The 18,006-nt window shown below is 40.2% G+C and overlaps 1 protein-coding gene and 1 long non-coding RNA gene across 5 annotated transcripts in view; one reads left to right on the top strand and one right to left on the bottom strand.

The window, feature by feature from the left end:
• Positions 1-4,224: 4,224 nt before the first annotated feature.
• The window catches only part of crtc1b (CREB regulated transcription coactivator 1b), a 17,237-nt gene continuing 3,455 nt past the window's right edge, over positions 4,225-18,006 (bottom strand). For 2 of the 4 annotated variants that reach the window (XM_005730262.2, XM_005730260.2), the window contains 11 exons: positions 17,030-17,091; positions 16,694-16,788; positions 16,116-16,201; positions 15,991-16,034; positions 10,975-11,198; positions 10,235-10,386; positions 8,932-9,168; positions 7,682-7,768; positions 5,835-5,921; positions 5,577-5,751; positions 4,225-4,993 (listed from right to left, as the gene is read on the bottom strand). In XM_005730262.2, coding sequence (XP_005730319.1) covers positions 4,782-4,993; positions 5,577-5,751; positions 5,835-5,921; positions 7,682-7,768; positions 8,932-9,168; positions 10,235-10,386; positions 10,975-11,198; positions 15,991-16,034; positions 16,116-16,201; positions 16,694-16,788; positions 17,030-17,091 — 1,461 coding nt within the window. In that variant the 3' untranslated portion in view covers positions 4,225-4,781. The remainder of the gene's footprint in view (positions 4,994-5,576; positions 5,752-5,834; positions 5,922-7,681; positions 7,769-8,931; positions 9,169-10,234; positions 10,387-10,974; positions 11,199-15,990; positions 16,035-16,115; positions 16,202-16,693; positions 16,789-17,029; positions 17,092-18,006) is intronic. The other 2 variants (XM_005730261.2, XM_013910141.1) reach the window with 2 other exon arrangements.
• Positions 13,644-14,482, top strand: LOC102207951 (uncharacterized). The gene is made up of 3 exons (XR_311666.1): positions 13,644-13,690; positions 14,282-14,340; positions 14,434-14,482. It is a non-coding gene; the product is annotated as an uncharacterized LOC102207951 (long non-coding RNA).

Raw genomic sequence — 18,006 nt, forward strand, 5'->3', positions numbered from 1 at the left:
ACACACCTCATCAGCAGTTTCTAAGTAGTGTGAGTTCAGCACGAGCTCCTCTCTAGTACATGTTCTTGTTTTAACTGTTAGGCTTGTGGGTGGATATTTTAGACAGGAAAAAATATGACAAACCAGTAGTTTCGAGTTTTAGCTACTAGAGTAAAGTCAGACTGTGTTGCAGAACTGTTATTGGCAGCATATGTATTTAATGGCTCAGTCACAGTAGAGTAAAAACAGGATGGAACCTCCTTGCGCCTAGAAAAGGAAAATTGGTGGTTGCCCCATGAATGCATTGACTTATTTATTTTCTGTCGGAGACCAACCATAATTAGTTGCACCCGAGGCTGACCGCGCACCACCTCTGCACAGATCGCCTTGTGGGGGGCAATTGGTCTCTAATTTTCAAATGCAGCCAAAACTGCCACCACGGTGCAATCAATCTTAGTCGGTCTGCGGCGATGAGCACAACTCATCTGTGAGTTGCCACAGTGGGCTCGACTCAGCTGGTTGCAAACTGTTTGTATTCTGTTCATATCGCTGAGGTTCTCACTGGACTCTAAATGCCCAATGTGAAGTTTTATATGTAGCCAAGTCTCATTATCACCAACAGACTGCATGTAATAGTCCCTTTGACCCTATTCAATCGCAAAGTCATACCAGCCTGAAGCCATCTTAACAGCAGTAAGTTCCTGTGAAGATGGCAACGCACTCTGAGTGCTTGCATACCACTTTCAAACCACTGTTTAGTCTAGTGTGACTGTGACATATGTAGCTAATTAGTGTTTGAATCAGTGTGTGTGTGTGTGTGCGTGTGTGTGGTGTGACCAACAAAGAAACACATTCGGAATGCCTATCCTTTCCAACACAAGCACACAAGCTGCACTGGAGTAAGCCCTTTCTAGTTTTGCATCCCCTAAGATCTTCACAGATTAAAAAACAAGACAAGCCAAAATATAGTTTACAAAGGAAAATAGAGAATTCATCTTTTCTTTGACATGAAAATATTTCCGGAGTATACATCTGGTGTGAAACAGTCAGCATTCACGTCAGGCAGAACAGTCTCTGCTCAAAAGCCAGGAAATCACAAATAAAGTGCGAAGCAACCAGTGGACTAAACGTTGCACACACACATACACAAAAAAACAAAACAAAGAAAGAAACCAAGAAAAAAAAAAAAAAACCCCAACACACACAGTTGCTTTTTACCCAGTCCAGAACGTGACATGATAGGCAACAACAACAAAAACTATCATATCCGGTGTCTTGAAAAGCACTCCACTTCAGCATAGCGAGATCAAAGTCCTGCACATAACATGTTATAATAATCTGCTCGACGTGTCTATCATGTCATGCGGCTGACTGCGTAACACAGAAGCGTCAGAAGAGTCAAGTTCACATATGCAAACGATCAGCGCACGTGCCAATCTGCAACTTCCACGGGACGGATCCCGCATCAACAAAGCCAAGGAGAGGGCCGGAACGACCGCAAGGTCTTTCTATACAAGAAGGGACCGCTTTACACTCGTACGCAGAGAGATGCTACAGTAGTAGGAGAAAGCGTGGAACAAGCAACAGTCTGATTCCTTAAAAGGAGAAAAGGGGCAAATGAAAGAGTGCAGAGAGAAATGGAAGCCTGGTCGCCTTCTCTGACAGACCAAACGCACCAAACATCGTCGGGTTCATTTGGCAAAGGGTTAAAACTAGGACACTGCCACTTAAAATACATTCTTTTATCATTCATCAAGTAGCATTGTACAGAGATGGAGGTAACAGAGTCACTGAACAGGAGAAACCCTTACATGCATCCCTTTAGACTTTGTGGTAGTGTTACGTTACATAAATCAAACCTGCAGAGCTATAGAAGGCCTTCATTTAGAGGTTTTGACTGTCAGGTAAGTCATGCATTTTGTTTCAGCTATAGCATATGTACAAGGTCAGTGAATCAATGACTTCAGCAGGACGAAAGAAAGGAGATGGCAGGAAAGCTCAAATCACTGGCGTTATTGGCAGCACGACAGTGCACGTGACGCTTAATATCTTTTAGGTACACAAACCTTTGGAAATGTAATCCGTAGAGTGTGTTTTTTACACGTTTGTTTCGGAGGCTTGAAGGAAAAATCCAACGTTAGCTGCTTTACACGAAGCAGAATTAGTGTGTGTCGCATTTTTCTTCGTCCTGTGGGTAATGCAAAAGTTTGACACGGGTTCATTTAGGGTCAGGGGCAAAGGGTGTCTTTCTAGAGCAGCAATGTTGCACCATGTTCAACAGTCGCACAGGACGAAGAGGGAGATTCAGGTAATTAAATAAATCACAATTTACAGTTTTTGAGGCCAAAACTTCAAAAGTAAGCTGGATTTATGCTTCTCTGGTATCGAAATGAATTTGTATTCCACTTGTTGATTGTCATTAGCACCACCACGACACACTACAACATCCTACACGCGCACACTCCCAATAGTGTCAGTTTTCTAGCGTAGAGCCACGATGTTTAGTCTTTAAAAGAGATGCCGCCCAATTCCAGTTTTTAAGTGAGGTGATTTTTAATTCTGTCATAAACTACAAAGCCCTTAAAGTCTTAAAATATTATACGGCCTGCACAACATTTACCATGTTTGACATTTTAGGTTCCATTTTAATCTGCAATAATGTTTCTCTTTAAAATAAAATTGACATCTCCAAAGTCTACCATCTGTAATACAAGAGTCACACTGCTTGCTCGCCTGCAAAAAGAAGAATAAATCCAGCTTAACGTGCAAACTCTGTTAGCTAATAAAACACCAGAGGTGGATTTTTTCCTTCAAGCATCTTATTTGTCTCATTTTGCATAGGAATCACAGGCCCGTTGAAGGCAAACAAAAACCGTTGATGGAGGTTTACAGCAGACAAGAAAACACTTCAACTGAGACGAACCGTCCAGCTGTAGAGGTAAACCAAACGTGATTCCTTTTTCCTCTTTTTTTCAGCAAGGGGGATTTGGGAACTCTTCCCATCAGCGCTGTGAGTAAAAATATTAGCACATCTGTCCACAAACGTTACAATATAACAAACATGATCCCACAGACTGCACGTGACTCTCAGGGAAACTCTGACAAAAGATTTAGGCGGGCTGACTGACCCCTTAAAGTCTGTCTGCGTATTCAAACGATGTGACTCTGCTACACCGCCGATTTGTGTGGTGTTCATTTGGTTGCCAAAAAAATCAGATTGCACACAATACTTAGCATATAAATAGATTTATATAGCCATATTCTACTTTGTCTACTTTATCCCATCCTCTCATAAACTAGAAGCGTGGAGCTTATGAAAACCAAGTAGTTCAGTAAGAAATACCCACGCGTCGAGTCAGCTGTGTTTTTGTTAGAGCTTCCCTGTAAAGGAGCAAAAAGCCTCCCCACAATTGCGCTCCATCTCGAACACTTCAAACACGCCTTTGACTTTTTTTTTTTCTCGTTTTTGCCCCGCTTTAGAAAACATCCAACAATTTGGCTATAAAGTGTACCGCTACAAAATACAGTACATTGATTTGTCAAACCTTACACAACATAACCACAAACATCACTGACCAAAAGTTTCTCTCAAATACGAGAAAACGTTACAGTAAGTTACGAAAATACGCTGTCACGTTAGACACTTAAGTAGAACAGTAGAATACTCCCGTAAGGCAAAATCAGGTGATTTCACAGTGACGACTTTAAAAGATTTCAGTGATCTCTGGTTTAAAAACAGACACCTTCCTTCACTGAGAAGAGGGTCGGCCTGAACGTGTATATATGTATGTATTCTGGCTTTTCATCAGGAGAAAATAAATTTAGATGCTTCTGTTTTTCTTCCTGATGATTTTTCTCAGTTAAAGATCACGTGTGTGGCTTTAAGCCAACGCATTTCCGGAGCACGCAGCATTTTTTGGAGCGGTGCTAAAAAAAACTGTCGTATCTGGATTGGACTGTTGGGCTGCAGCATGGTTAACGGTCGCCACATCTTACATCAGAAAATGGCACACTGAACACCGAAGGGCAACTATGGGGAGGTTTTGCACTCCTCGATAAACCAAAAATAGCTTAATAAACACATTTATAAATATGTTAGTAATCAATAAATAGACACAAATTACATCAGTGCAATATTACACGATGCCTACAGAAAACATTTTGGCATCAAATTGAAATTATGAAATGGAATATAAAATCTTTAACCAAATAAATAAATAGAACATATAAATAGATGAAGCATAAAAACACACAAGTACACAATGAAAATAACATTTGGTTGTCAAAAATAAAGCTTTGAGTGTGAAATAGAAAGCCGTTATAGCATGATGGGAAAACCGTTCTATTTCATTGCACGGTATTAGCAAAGCGACCATGTTTTTTTCGGTTTCTTTTTTCTCGCTCTCTTTTTTCTTAAAAACACGGCCGCTTATATCGGGTGCAGTTTCGCCCAATGTCCTAGCAGCTTCCTGCTACAAGCAAATATCAACAAAATAAATAATAAAGTGGATATGAAAAGAAAAGAAAACCGCCAAATGTGCGTTTTTGGAATATATGTGGCATGTAATGGTACACTGTAAACACAGTAGGCTAGCAAAAGCGCTGAGCGACCAATCTCATTCAAAACGACAGCGAGGCATTCCCCCCGGCGAGCCGCTGGATGTCTTTTTTCCCCCCTGTTGTCTTTTGGTGCCGCATTGTTTCAAAGGGCAAAGTCGGACAGCTGGACGGCCATGCAACGAGGAAGAGGGATCATCCTGCCCTTTGGTTCTCTCCATTAACGAGTTTTCTTTTTCTTCACGTCACAGCCTGTCCATTCTAAACGTGTCCTCGGTGGCGGGGTCGGCAAGCACCATGTCGGGGTCGTTGAGCATGTGCAGTCCGTCCAGGGTGAGCGGGTCGATCTTCAGCTCGTCCAGAGGGAATTGAGAATCTGCGTCGAAGCTGACGTCGCCAACTCCCGCAAGAGAGTTGGTCAGCTCTTTGGACAGGCTTGGCGGAGACTCACCTGTGACTGAGAAATACAAGTGCTGAGAACAACGTGCACGCCTGGCAAGAATCGGGTTAGAGTTTTTACTGATTCAAGCTAAATTGGGACAAGTATTTCTACATGTTTCCCTACCACAGAGATCCTATTTTAGAACTACTGCACAAGTGGATTGCAAAGTACCTTTAAAACCCAAAGACAAACGTTCAAGTCACTGGAAGGTTTACTTTGATGATAGTACACCAACTCTGCACAGACGTACGGTTTATTCTGCTATCGACTCTTATTTGGTGTTGTTTATTAGACTGGATGATAGAAGTGTATAAAACAAGAAACTTTGGCAATTTAGTAAAATGTGGAAGTGTCTAAAAGAAGTTGTTCCCTCGTATGGTCTCTAGAGAATTCTGCTGTTAGTTTCGGCTCAGTTGCCTTTAGACTTCTTTACCTCAGCCCAGATAGAGCGTATATTGACTGAAATCTCAGTCATGTGCAACACACCAGAACAGGGGGCCTCGTTTATTGCTCATCACCAATGTTTTGACGGATGCTTGGCATTTATGCAAAGAACCTTTAATGTATCAAAGGGCAAACACACACATGCTGTGGCTACCTGTTAGGATGATGTTGGGGATGTTGCCGTGGCTGCTGTAGCCGAGCTGCTGAGAGTCGGGTAGGCTGCTCCCAGTGAGCCCCATCATGGCTGCCTGCGTGTAGTTGAGGGTGGAGCACTGGTTGTAAAGGCTGGTGGAGCTGATGGGGTTTTCGATCATGTTGAACTGCTCGAGCTAAAAAGCACAATTGTACGCGTTACACACATTGAAGTCAGAGAGAATCTAAAGAAAACCTTTTACTTAACGTTACGTGTCACCTGATGAGAGAGAGCGTTGGTCTGCCTCGATGCCAGCTGTTGATCATAAAAGGAGTCGCCGAATATGCTGCCCACCACGGGGATGTGCTGGAGGAACACAAACAACCCCCAAAAATATATATGAGAAATACACCATTGCAGTGGCTACAATAATAACACAAATCTTTACAGAGAGAGAAAATATCTGAGTTCACAAGCAGACACTTTCAGCGATGGAGTAACAAAAAACACAAGCAGCACACAAAGTCACAGCTGTCAGAGTGAGCAGCGAGCAAAGCAAATGGACCTCGTGACCACGACTGTCATGGTTAAACACAAAAAGAGGAGCCTAACAGAAGATGCAATAGCGCCACTCTTTAATGATTAGTTTATTATTAAAATTGAAAGCACACTTTACAGTTTTATTATAAATGACAAACAACCAGGGTGCTTCAGTTTGTCCCATCCTCGTAGATAGGACCACGACAGCCCAGATCAAGACAAAAACTAATTCAGATGGGTTGTTGTCATCATATTACCGTGGCAACACTCAACTCACCACCACTGTAGGGACTCCAGTGCAAAAAAGGTAAAGTTATTTATTTTTTTAAAATAATATTTATTATATTCTGGTATATTTGGAAAGTTGTCTGGGCTCATTGAGTATACATACCTACCTAGGATTTACCTTACAGCAGAAAGTGCCTTGAGGCGTTTGTTGGTGTAATTTGGCACTATATATAAATAAAGCCGAACTGAATACAGATATGTAGTTAGCAGGGGTAGTGAATAAAATGCTATTGATACTACAAGTGGCATCCATGAATTACTGTCTCCACATAGTAAGTGAGCTGTTGAGAATATGCTGAACTGTTAGTAGCAATGCCGTTTTTGCCTCATTTAGCTACTGTTAGCCTCTGTTACCTGATGTTAGCCTCTGTTAGCCCCTGTGAGCTTTACATCTAGTCTTTGTCTTTATATAAAGTCCAAAACAGAGGCAAACAACATAAGATCCCCTTCCACGGTTTCAAATAATAAGAAAAAACAATAGAGATGAAACAAGGATGCATGTTCTGGAAACTAACTGTAATTAAACTGCCTTTTTAAAAAAAACTACATTTACACTGTGTTACAGTGTAAATGTCCAAATCACTGGGATGGAACGGCTAGGCCAGGGGTAGGCAACTCCAGGCCTCGAGTGCCGGTGTCCTGCAGGTTTTAGATCTCACCCTGGGTTAACACACCTGAATCAAATGATTAGTTCATTACCAGGCCTCTGGAGAACTTCAAGACATGTTGAGGAGGTCGTTTAGCAATTTGGATCAGCTGTGTTGGATCAAGGATACATCTAAAACCGGCACTCGAGGCCTGGAGTTGCCTACCCCTGGGCTAGGCCAACAAGGTTATCTCCCTAGCATAAAGTTTGCATGATGATGACCTGACTAAGTGACAACAAAGCAGATATTTTTTCCTGCACGTACGTATCTTGCCACCTACATGCTCCAGCCTGGCATGTCCCCCACCCATGAAAAAACAAACAAACCAAGACTTTCCTCAGAATATATCTGACACAGAGAATATAGTTTGGGTGAATTACATGTGAGAAACTGTAATGGTTGAGGATACAAGATGAATATTTTAAGGCTACAAAGTGTCAGAGCCTCCATAAATAGGCTATCAATATGTTGCCATGCACGCTGTGAACGATGGCAGTGCTGATGAAGAAATGAGCTATGCAGCTGTTGACAGCATGAGTGATTAAGTGTGGAGACAGTGAATGAAAAGCAGCCTAACTTTCTACAATTAGCTTTCCCCCAGAAGCAAAGCCCTTCCCCAAACAGCAGATAGCTCGGTGGGTGGGCCCTTACTTGAGGTGAGCCTCCAGGGGAGAAGCCTTGATTGGAGACTGGGGAGGTTGGAGACTGAGTGGCTGGTGAGCCAGTCTGATTGCGGTACTGTTGGAGGGAAGAGGGTTAGCTAGCACTAAGCTTCACGCCTGTCATACACAAGTCTAAAAACAATGACATGTGAGAAGGCATCAACTTAGGGTCTGCTCAAAACATATGAGGTAGGACTAAAAAGCTCAGGAAGCTAGTCCATGGAAATCAAAGACCTTAGCTGATTAAACTTTGATCTATTAAGAATTTAAAATCATATCTGAGTGCATCTCTGGATCACTTTCAGCAATGCTGCAATTTTTACATCGGTCTCTGGAAATGTTGTTCTGACCTTTTCATCAACTTCTATTTCAAGCTCAAATGTGTGGATGTTTTGTTTGTGGATGATTATCGGTGTTGAAGAGAACTAGGTACTAGGTAGGTTTCCACAAAATATATGTTTTCAGCTGTTTACACCTAAAGCCACATTTTCCAAGGAAAAATTCAAAAGTCGCCACTGTGGAATATGTGTGGGAGCACGCATGAAAATGTACATTTGCATGTGCAAATGTGGCATAAGCTAGAATAGACTATAGTGAAGTCTGGGATATTTGGGATCACTTCCTCCTGTTAAATTTGACTCCTTAAAAAATCAAGTTAAAGAAACACAAGTTTGATGCACTGTTCAGGCACAAAGCTCAAAGTCTGTGCTTTGAGCACTCAACAGTGAAAAACAAAACACCTAGTCTAGTGCAGTCCATCTAGTCCAACCATTTACAAATGAATGGGAGGCAGAAAAAGAGTTCCAGGTAAACCAACTAAATAAAATACCAGCTGGGCTTAAAGTGATCCAGGATGTTCTTGAAGAGACTGGGCAATGTTCAGTTAGGGTAAAGCCTAAACCTTCTGATTATACCTCAAACACTTGTGTTTTAAAGAACGGCCAAATGCATATTTCTTTTTTCATAAACCATCATTTACAAAGATGTTAACATCAAACAACTTTACAGTGACATCGTGTAGCAAAGAGAAATATGTGTTTATGCTTCTTAGCTAAGTTAATCTATATAATTAGAAATAAATTAGCATAGAAAGGATGTGCAGATATTTACTGCGATGTATTTAGGGTAGCATCATCAAAGTGGTAAAATGAACAGCAGCTTAAAAATAAGCAAAATTATCTCAATCATGTCATCAGATTTTTATCTAAGCTTCCACGTTCTTGTTAAACTGCATCTTACCGAGCTGATGCTCATGCTGCCAGTGGTCTGGCTGTCTGGTGAGGGACTGCTGGCAGTGGCAGACGCTGTACCAGCGGAGGCCAGAGTTGGCAAGGTAATGAGCTGGATGCCTTGTGGCAGGGCCTGCTGCTTCTGGAGGTCACTGATCAGCTGAGCCTGAGCCTGAGCTGTCAGCTGGTTGAACAGAGGGTACTGAGAAAGCTGCTGTTCCAGGGTCAATGACTCTGTTGGCATGACCTGCAGAACGATGGGGATAAATTAGTCCAAGTAGCAGTGATTTCTGCTGCATGAACTGGAGGGTAGGGGTGTGGTGTTTAAATGTTTTATCTTATCTTTAACCACCTAGTATGTGTTGAATACTCATTAGTATACAGCTTGACGTTTCAAAAGCACTACAATTTATGGATGTGTACTAAAAGCATAAGGACAAAGACACAGATATCATTAAGAGCCTGGTCTCAGCATCCAACAGTACTATTTACACATACGAACACATTACTGCAGATGATTTCAGTCACTTAGGGCCTAGCGACCCCCCAGGCAACCTCTAGCTGATAAGGAAACGTATGTATTCTCGAACCAGTTGAAAGTACCAGGTGAAATTATCTGCAAAGATAATTTGCAAAGATAATTTGTTGTTGGTGCAGTGCTGCACCAACAACCTCCTTGCGATTGCTTTGGTCTTCGGCACATGCCTGCAATTTGCCGACTTGACTGCAAAGACTCAACTGGAACTGTGAAAAGTCTCCTTCAAAGTAAAAGTTTGCTAAAATCAACATAGCCATGTAGTGTTTCTTTAACTTAACCAGACTGCAAATGAATACTGGAAAAAAAAAAGAAAGATCAACTAAGCTGATAAATATGTAAATGTGTCACGCTCATCCACCACGGCCTCCCTACAATACCGACTCTGTTGCTCTCTCATGCCTGACTTTGTAAAGCCACACTCTTCCTTTCTACTGATGACTATCTGGACATAAACAAATACTGAACCAATGAGAGTTTGACCATAATGTAGCATATCCTAAAATGCAGTATTTTATTCTGTAATTTATTCTGTGCACAAAACCTACAAAATATAATTAATCATTAATGGAAAAAGACTTGAAACGGCACCATAGACTAATGTGAAAAATCCTTAAGGGTCAATATAATGTGACCTCTTTTTGCAGTAAGTGATGACACTTATTTGTTTCAAATTCAATACATCGGGATGCAAGTGCAATAACTATTTTTAAATTTCTGACTTCATCCATTTTTGGTCCAAATACCTTGGATGTAACTAATTTTAATTAATCCTTACCTGTGTAATGCTAACTGGTGAGGAAAGGGTGGGTGAGAGCTGCTGAGGAGATTGTTGGAGATGGAGGTCAGAGGTTAGGGTAAGCGGCACCACCGGTGGCTGCCGGCGCTGTGCAGTCACGGTCATGGTGGGCTGAGAGGAAGTGGGGATCCCTGGGAAGTCAAAAAAAACATGAAGAAAAGAAACTATGGATGTACACGTACCTGTTTTTTGTCTCCAACTTAGCTTTAATGCACCAACTGGTGTAAATAAGAAACATCAGAAAAAGTAAAACAGCAAAAACCACCAACTTTAAATGCCTGCACGGTAGGGACTGATACTGAGTGCAGAAGAGTGAGTCTAAGTCAAAGTAAAAGTCTGTAAAAGTGCATAAATGTGATAAAGCACAAGCCCCTACATTTGGTATTTTACACATTAGGTGTTACAACATAAGAGACAGTTACAAACTGATGCTGAACCAGATCCTGTTGGCCACACTGCGTGCCGCCTGCAGAGCTAGACTCAACACTTGTGGAGCATCAAATGAAATCCTGCTGTTTTGTTGTCATTTGTATGAAAACTACCGGCATGTTTTCATGTTTTCTTTCAGCTGCATTAGTGTTTAGTGGTTCTCCTTTGTAAACAAACACATTCCACTTAAAGCTACATTTCTGTGCTACAACACTGGTCGGTACAATCCCTCTGCTTTGTTAATTTTACCCGTTTTACCCCTTTAATGAACACAAAATGTTGATTATTACCGTGGCTGGCGGCGCTTATACCCAGGTGGGTGAGGTTGGTGGTGAGGCTGCCTGTGCTGTTGGCTGCGCTGAGGGAGGGGAAGGCCACGGTGTCCTCGGGGTCCAGCGGGGTAGAAAGCGGTGGGGGGAACTGAATGTTAGTCAGATCGGGCAGCGAACCGCCGGTGTTATGTGCGGCTGGGAGCACGGATGGGTTCAACTCCTGGTCTGGCGAGGGGAATATGCTGAAAAGAGGACATTTTCTATCAGACATAAGAACAGCTTGTGCGAAACAAGACTGTGACCAAGCATATCAGCATTTTTAATAAAAGGCAACAACAGCTAGGTGACAGTGGGTAGCATGTTTGCTTTAAATGCTATTTTAAATACTTCTTATAACCCACCTACAGTGGGTGGGTGCCACAGTATGACAGTCGATTTTCATTTTTCTGTATAATTTGAATTATATTACTCAGATTGTGCTTCTTATGCAATTTTTCTGTTTTTAAATATATATTTTTATGTATTGTTCTTGTTAATATTATTATTATTATTATTATTCATTTTTGTATTTTTAGTTGTCCTTAGCATAAAGCGCTCTACAAACAAGCTTGGCTAAACTGAAGCCTGTTGTGCTTTCACTCAGTGATGCCCACAGATAAATAATTCCCAGCCGTGCTAGAATTTTCCATCAGCTGACAATCCTTTCTCAGTGTGTATTCTGTGTCTCGTAAGTTCACTTTCTTAGAAAATGTTTTTAGTTTCTAGCAAGGAGAAATCATTGCAAGACCTGTTTCATGCTTTGCTTTGGTCAGTTTGAACCAAATGCAGCAAACACAAGCAGACTTCATTTAGAGAGAAGCAGGAACGATAATCTATTACTAATAATAGGAAATCTAAAAAAGGCTCTTTTGGCTGATTCTTTGGTCACAAAGGAAGCTCATCTGGCAGATTTTGATGCCAGATATTGTTTCTGGTGCAACCACCAAGGGATTTGTGTCTCCTGGGAACGAGTATGTGTAAGCCACTCCTGTTACATCACAACATAATGATCTTGTAATAACGTTTCTTCTAGATTAATTACCTAATGGGTATTGTGTCCCACCGAAAAGTTGCTTTTAGCAATTTTTCCAGTTTTTTTCTAGCACATAATTGTAAACTTGTAATATGGAGGCTTAACACGAGTTACACAGAAGTGCACAGCAGGAGTGACAGGGTTTCATAATAGTTTGCTTCATTTTTGACTAACCAAATAAGCGTGCATTTAACCTTTAAACGTGGATATTATTTGAATTTAGAAGCAAAAAAGATGCAAATTCTTTTGTGACGTCTCTGAGAACTGACAGCACATTTCGTGTTTCTTTTTATGTACAGCTGTCAAAACATAATTTGTGATTTTAAAATATCTTGATGCATGCTCAATCATCCAGGTAAGTAAATCCCAAGAAGTTTCAGAAGATTCTGTTCATCTGGACGTAGCGTTTTCAGTGGGAGAAACATTTTAATGACCGTGAAACTGACATCACAGCTGCAATGGGCTAGTTTCAGTCATTGTGCAAAGGTAATGTTTATAAGGTTGAGGAAACCTGCAGGCAGCGGAGACTGAAGAAGTCACTTGGATGACTGACGAAATCTTTCTCCCACTGAGAACACTACGTCCAGATGAACAGAATCAACTTTCTGGGAACCACTTTTAACACTCAAAGAAGAGCTTCTTAGAAAGTCCTTGAAGAAGCTTCAAGGACTATTCCTGAAGACCACTTAAAGAAATGATAAGAAAGCTTCCGTATTAGAGCTCAGGCTGTGTTTAAGAATAAACGTGTTCATACAAAAAACTCAATGTTGATTGTTTTTGCTCTACCTAATCACACGAGCCAAGGTGTGAAAACAGGTGTCGGTCACTATCAGCCAAGGTTTTGGGTGACCTCATTGTGAAACTCCACCCTATCATGTGATTTCCGGAGGTCAGAAGGCCCAGGATGCGAGTGGGCATTAAGGCATCTGGGAAGGATCTCAAAACTGGTTTATAGATGGCAGATAGTTGGTGTCGTAAGCCACCACCTCTATTCAAAGATGCTCATTCACAGTGGACATAAATGGCTTCTTTTACTCGTCTTTCAAACCATCAAACCATGTGTACATTGGCATCCTCAAAGGAGTGACCTTTGTCCTTTAGATGCAGATGGACCGCCAGTTGGCTCTTCTATTTTATGCCATATGTTATATTATGCTATTTTTTCATTCCTGTCTCTTATGTATACATTTGCATATCTAAAGATACATCAACATATGCCTGCAACCCCCCCCCCCAAAAAAGAAACAAAAAACAAAAACACATCCAAGCTTCACCAGTACATTTAATCACATAAACCCCCCCAGTTGCTTAAATAAACCATCCACCTATTAACAGTTTGCTTAAATGCTGTGCTGAAAAACAAACAAAAAGATAGATTTAGATTGGTAGCTACCTATATAAATATAGATATCTATAGACATAGATATAGATATATAGTTATATAGATAGATATAAAAATCACATATACATTACATCATGTTGTTGATACTGGCAAGAAAAGATGGTCAACCAGTTTTACAAGCTGTGTCTCTGTTCAGCATCTGATGTCATCGTATCGACATTGTGCAGGTATAAAAGCTGCAGACCGTCAGAGATTAAACAACAAACAGCTGGAGTTGGTGAGCATCGGCACGACTGAAGACAACTCAGAACGATTAAACTGTAAGTTTTCAAATCTAGAATATCTGACTGAACGTTAGAGTCAGGGAAAGATTTACTGAAGACTTTACTTTGTTACAATATGGAAAATAAAATATGACAAATTAGTTCATGACCATCTTTTCTGTCAAGCCAATGTGGTTTGTCCTGAAAAAAAAATAAAAAATTGTGTTTTGCTTTAAAGCAAAACTATGGAAGTGATTTTTTTTTATTTAAAAGTTACATTATTATAGAAAGAGCTGTATAATGATTGCAGTAATTTAAAAAAACAAACGTTTATGCTGTTCTAAATTAAAGATGATGTTATTGCATTATGAATTAGAAACATATAGAAAAAAGACACTTCTGTCATTTAGAAAATTACACTAATAAGACAATAACTGAATGTATTTGGATTAGATTTTTATCAAGTGAGTTTTTATTGTATTTATTTCACTTTTCATACTTGATTTACTTTATTGAGCTATTGTTATATTATACTTTATTTATTTAAACAATGTCATTATAGATTATATTTAATGCTATTTCCAAATTCTTGGGAAACACAAATGTGAATTTAAAATTAAACAATAATCAATCATTTTATTTTTGAAGGTTCAAGGACTTTTCCACAATGATTCTCAAGATCTGTTTCATTCTGTTTCTGCTTGTCGGTAAGTGTTAGCAAATAACAACAAATTATATTATAAGCAGTCGAAGAATTTGTAGCAATGAGTCTGAAGTTAATCCATCAATTTCAATGTCAGCCATTTCACAGATACCAGAAGTGAATGCACAAAATGCAACCACCCCAACGCAAAGTTCAGCTACCAAAATCCAAAGCACAACAAACAGCACCGCAGTCATTAACAAAATCAGCCTGACTTCTGTCACAATGGCCGTCGTAGCTGCTGTGCTTCCATAACATAGTTACAGTTGTAACTATGTTGTTACAACTAGCTTTTTTAACCATGCATTTGTCTGTGTATTTTTCATATCCTATCAAAGTGGGGAAGTTTCAATAAGGGGAGGGATGATAAATAAAAGGGGATCTAAACTGTCTTTTGAACACATGTAAATGATCCATTTTACTCTATGCTTTCACAAGATTGTGACTTTCTTTGTGGCAAAGGTCAACAAATAAAATGTTTACCAATCAGAGGAAATTGATTCAATCACACATATTAAGATTTATTGTGATGGCCATCTATTGTGAAAATAACTGTACCTAACCTGATTTATGGGAGAATATGTTAACTTCCTAACCAATAAATGACAATAATCACTTAAGTTTTGCTCTATTTTGTGAAATTCTGTCTGTTAACCAGCCTTTTTATTTATTCAGCATCTTTGCACTCCGACCTGCTTTTGCTGTTATTTTGACAGATCATCTAAATGAACTTTGAACTGGGACATGGGAAAGTACATGGGCTTTCTCACCAGAGAAATCAGATAATAAAATGGTTAGAAATTGCTGACTTTGCCCCCATTTCTTTTTGTGGTCCATCCATGTTTGGTCTTGCAAAATTCTCCCATTTATTTCCAATTCTTTCAGTGCCATTTTTCTAATATCCAACGTTAACACGAAAAAGGAGTTTTGCTTTAAATGTCATTATGAAGCATTTTATGTTTGTACTTTATAGTGCTCGTAGAAAAATAGCACCTGATTGCCTATCACTACAGGACTTTCCCCCAGCCATACCTGATCTGATTTACTGGGGGGGAGGAAGCGCACCAGCAAAATAATCCTGAAAGGCGATACTAGCAACATCTATGATTTTCCTCACAGATGCTGGAGGATTTCCTCAGTTACCTGACACATGGGGAATGCACAAAAAACTTCAGTCAACCATCCAAATGAAAACGAAAAAAGCAGTTGTAGAAAAAAAAAAGAAAAGAGAGTAGCAGATTAATACTGAACTGTTGTTTACTTAGTCCAGAGTGCTACAAAACACACCAGTAATAAAACATGGCTACTTATTAAGATTGAGATTTAAAGGATTATATCTGGTTGATGGTTATTCTTCCAACTAAAGGAAAAAAACATGTGCCAAAGTTTTCTTGTCAATTCTTAGGTCACAGAAATTCAAACTCCAAAGAAATCACTAGGAGCACAAATCATTTGCAACTCTTTCACCCAGTGAGAGCCAACAACTTCCAGGAACGACCGCCAACCAATTGGGGAACGCACATTTCTCCCTAGCAACCTAGCTGTATCACGTCCAATATGGCAGACAACTAATGTCCACATATTGCTTCATGCACAATACTCGAGTGGCATTGCTCTTTGAAGAATAATAAAACAAACAACGTAAACCACTCACTTGATTCCTGGGACATCACACGTGTTGGGCTTTGATGAATCATCCTGAGAAGAAAATGCAATCATGAGACACAAGTCTTGCGTCACTGGTGTACACTCTGCAGCCCTTCCCTGTCCCATTGGTACCTTCTCGTCATCCCACAACTGTTTCTGCACATCGTTGTCTGCACTTGTCTCCGAGTTCTCCGTTCCAGGCACTGTTAGCAGCAGTACTAATTAGTGAAACAGCAAGACACAGTTGCTTGCCATGACAAAAATACATAACAAACCAAAAAAAATGAGTCATCAATATCGGAGCCAGTCATGCAGAATATAGTGCTGCGCACCAGATTCTAGAGTGTAAAAATAGAAGGTGACCATCAGACAGACTGAAAGGATGCCAGCTAATCTTGGCTTCGCTTTATCAGAGCTTCACACATAAAAAGACATAATCAATGCATAATCAGTTAATTATTGATTTTCCTCTCTAGATCCTCCTGAATCAGCCTCATTCAGAGATGCTACTCCTCCACATCCAGCCGAGGGCTGAACCAGAATGCAGAAACTTTGCTAGAGATCCATTTACTTTATAAATATTTCACCAAGAACTACTACTGTGTGACACCAGCCCCTTTATGTCTTTTGAGGTTTCCTGTCTGCATTAGTACATTCTACATTAATAAATAAAAGCAGCTCTGTGTCTTTGTAACGGGATCTTCCTCTACCTCGTTTAGGCTGCAGCTCCTGTGATCCCCCGGCAAAGACCTCCTGGGGCTTTGGATTCATGGCGCTCTGGTGTAAGGCAGAGTCTGAATTTGTCCTGTACGTGAGAGACAGATGAAATTCAAGCAAAACCAATGCCAGCTCATGAATAATGGCAGAATTCAAGCTCTGCAGCATCAAATCTATCAGAAATCTGTTCTAGACCTTCTGGTTTACTTTAGAAGTTGTGCATCAACCAGGCTACACAGAGTCATGTCATTTAATCTTTGGAAGAGCGCTGTATCTGGCTGTGTGTCCTAGTTCTTATTTTGGCAAATGGACAAAAGGAGGTGCCTTACCTTCTCCAGCTAGTGTCTGGCGGTGGGGAGAGGTAAACTGAGCTGTAAGGACAGCTGTCAATGTGAATTTAGTCAAGGGAAATAAATTTGTTTTCTTACCCTAATCAGCCCAAAAGACCTGCTAAATAATAAATAACCACACACAAGCTTTACTTTGATACATTTACTTTGATATCTTGTTATCTAATAGACGAATATATTGATGGTCTTGTCAACTGTCTACAACGCATCGTGTTACATAGTTCAATATCAGGCTGTCAGTAAATGCAGCATAACAAACACTCACTCTCTTAAAATCCACTCAGCACCATTACTGACAGATGATATCTTAACACATCTCATATGATGAATAGTAATTGCGTTTCCTTAAACAGCAATCATTGTTAACCAGTCTGGTAGCAATCTCTGGTCCATATGACAATATAAAAACACGGATGACTAAATAACCTTAACCCCTACTTAACCACTTTCCAGGCAAACTACAGGCAACCACTGCTCCTGGAGGTTTCTGGTGTGGGGCCCTCTTTCCCATCCATTTTATCTGGTCATTGCAACCTCCAGGAACCAACGCCCAACTAGTTGGGAAATACACATCTTTCCCTAGCAACAAAGAAGTTGCTAGGGGATCTCAAAACAGTCTCTAGGCCTGTGCAACTGAGGCCTTACTTACATTCAAAACTATTCATCCCACAAAGTTTAGCCCCTATCTCAAGGCTGCATATTGGCATTTTAAGAGGACAAGTAAGAGGACATTTCCCAACATCAGTGGCTGACGTCTATCTGTTTTGTTTTTGTTTATCATCAATGGCACTGGCTAAATGTTTAGGAATAACATGACGACAAGCTAAAAGACTTTAAAATAGTCCTGATAGTGTCAGCAATGAAAACTGTCATTAGAACAAAAGGCTATTGTTTCAGAATTTCAGTCATTCATTATTCTAACTATCTATATCTATATATATATATATATATCTATA

This window comes from Pundamilia nyererei, unplaced genomic scaffold (genome assembly GCF_000239375.1).
Source record: "Pundamilia nyererei isolate P.nyererei 1_Seehausen unplaced genomic scaffold, PunNye1.0 scaffold00036, whole genome shotgun sequence".
Lineage (NCBI taxonomy): Eukaryota > Metazoa > Chordata > Actinopteri > Cichliformes > Cichlidae > Pundamilia > Pundamilia nyererei.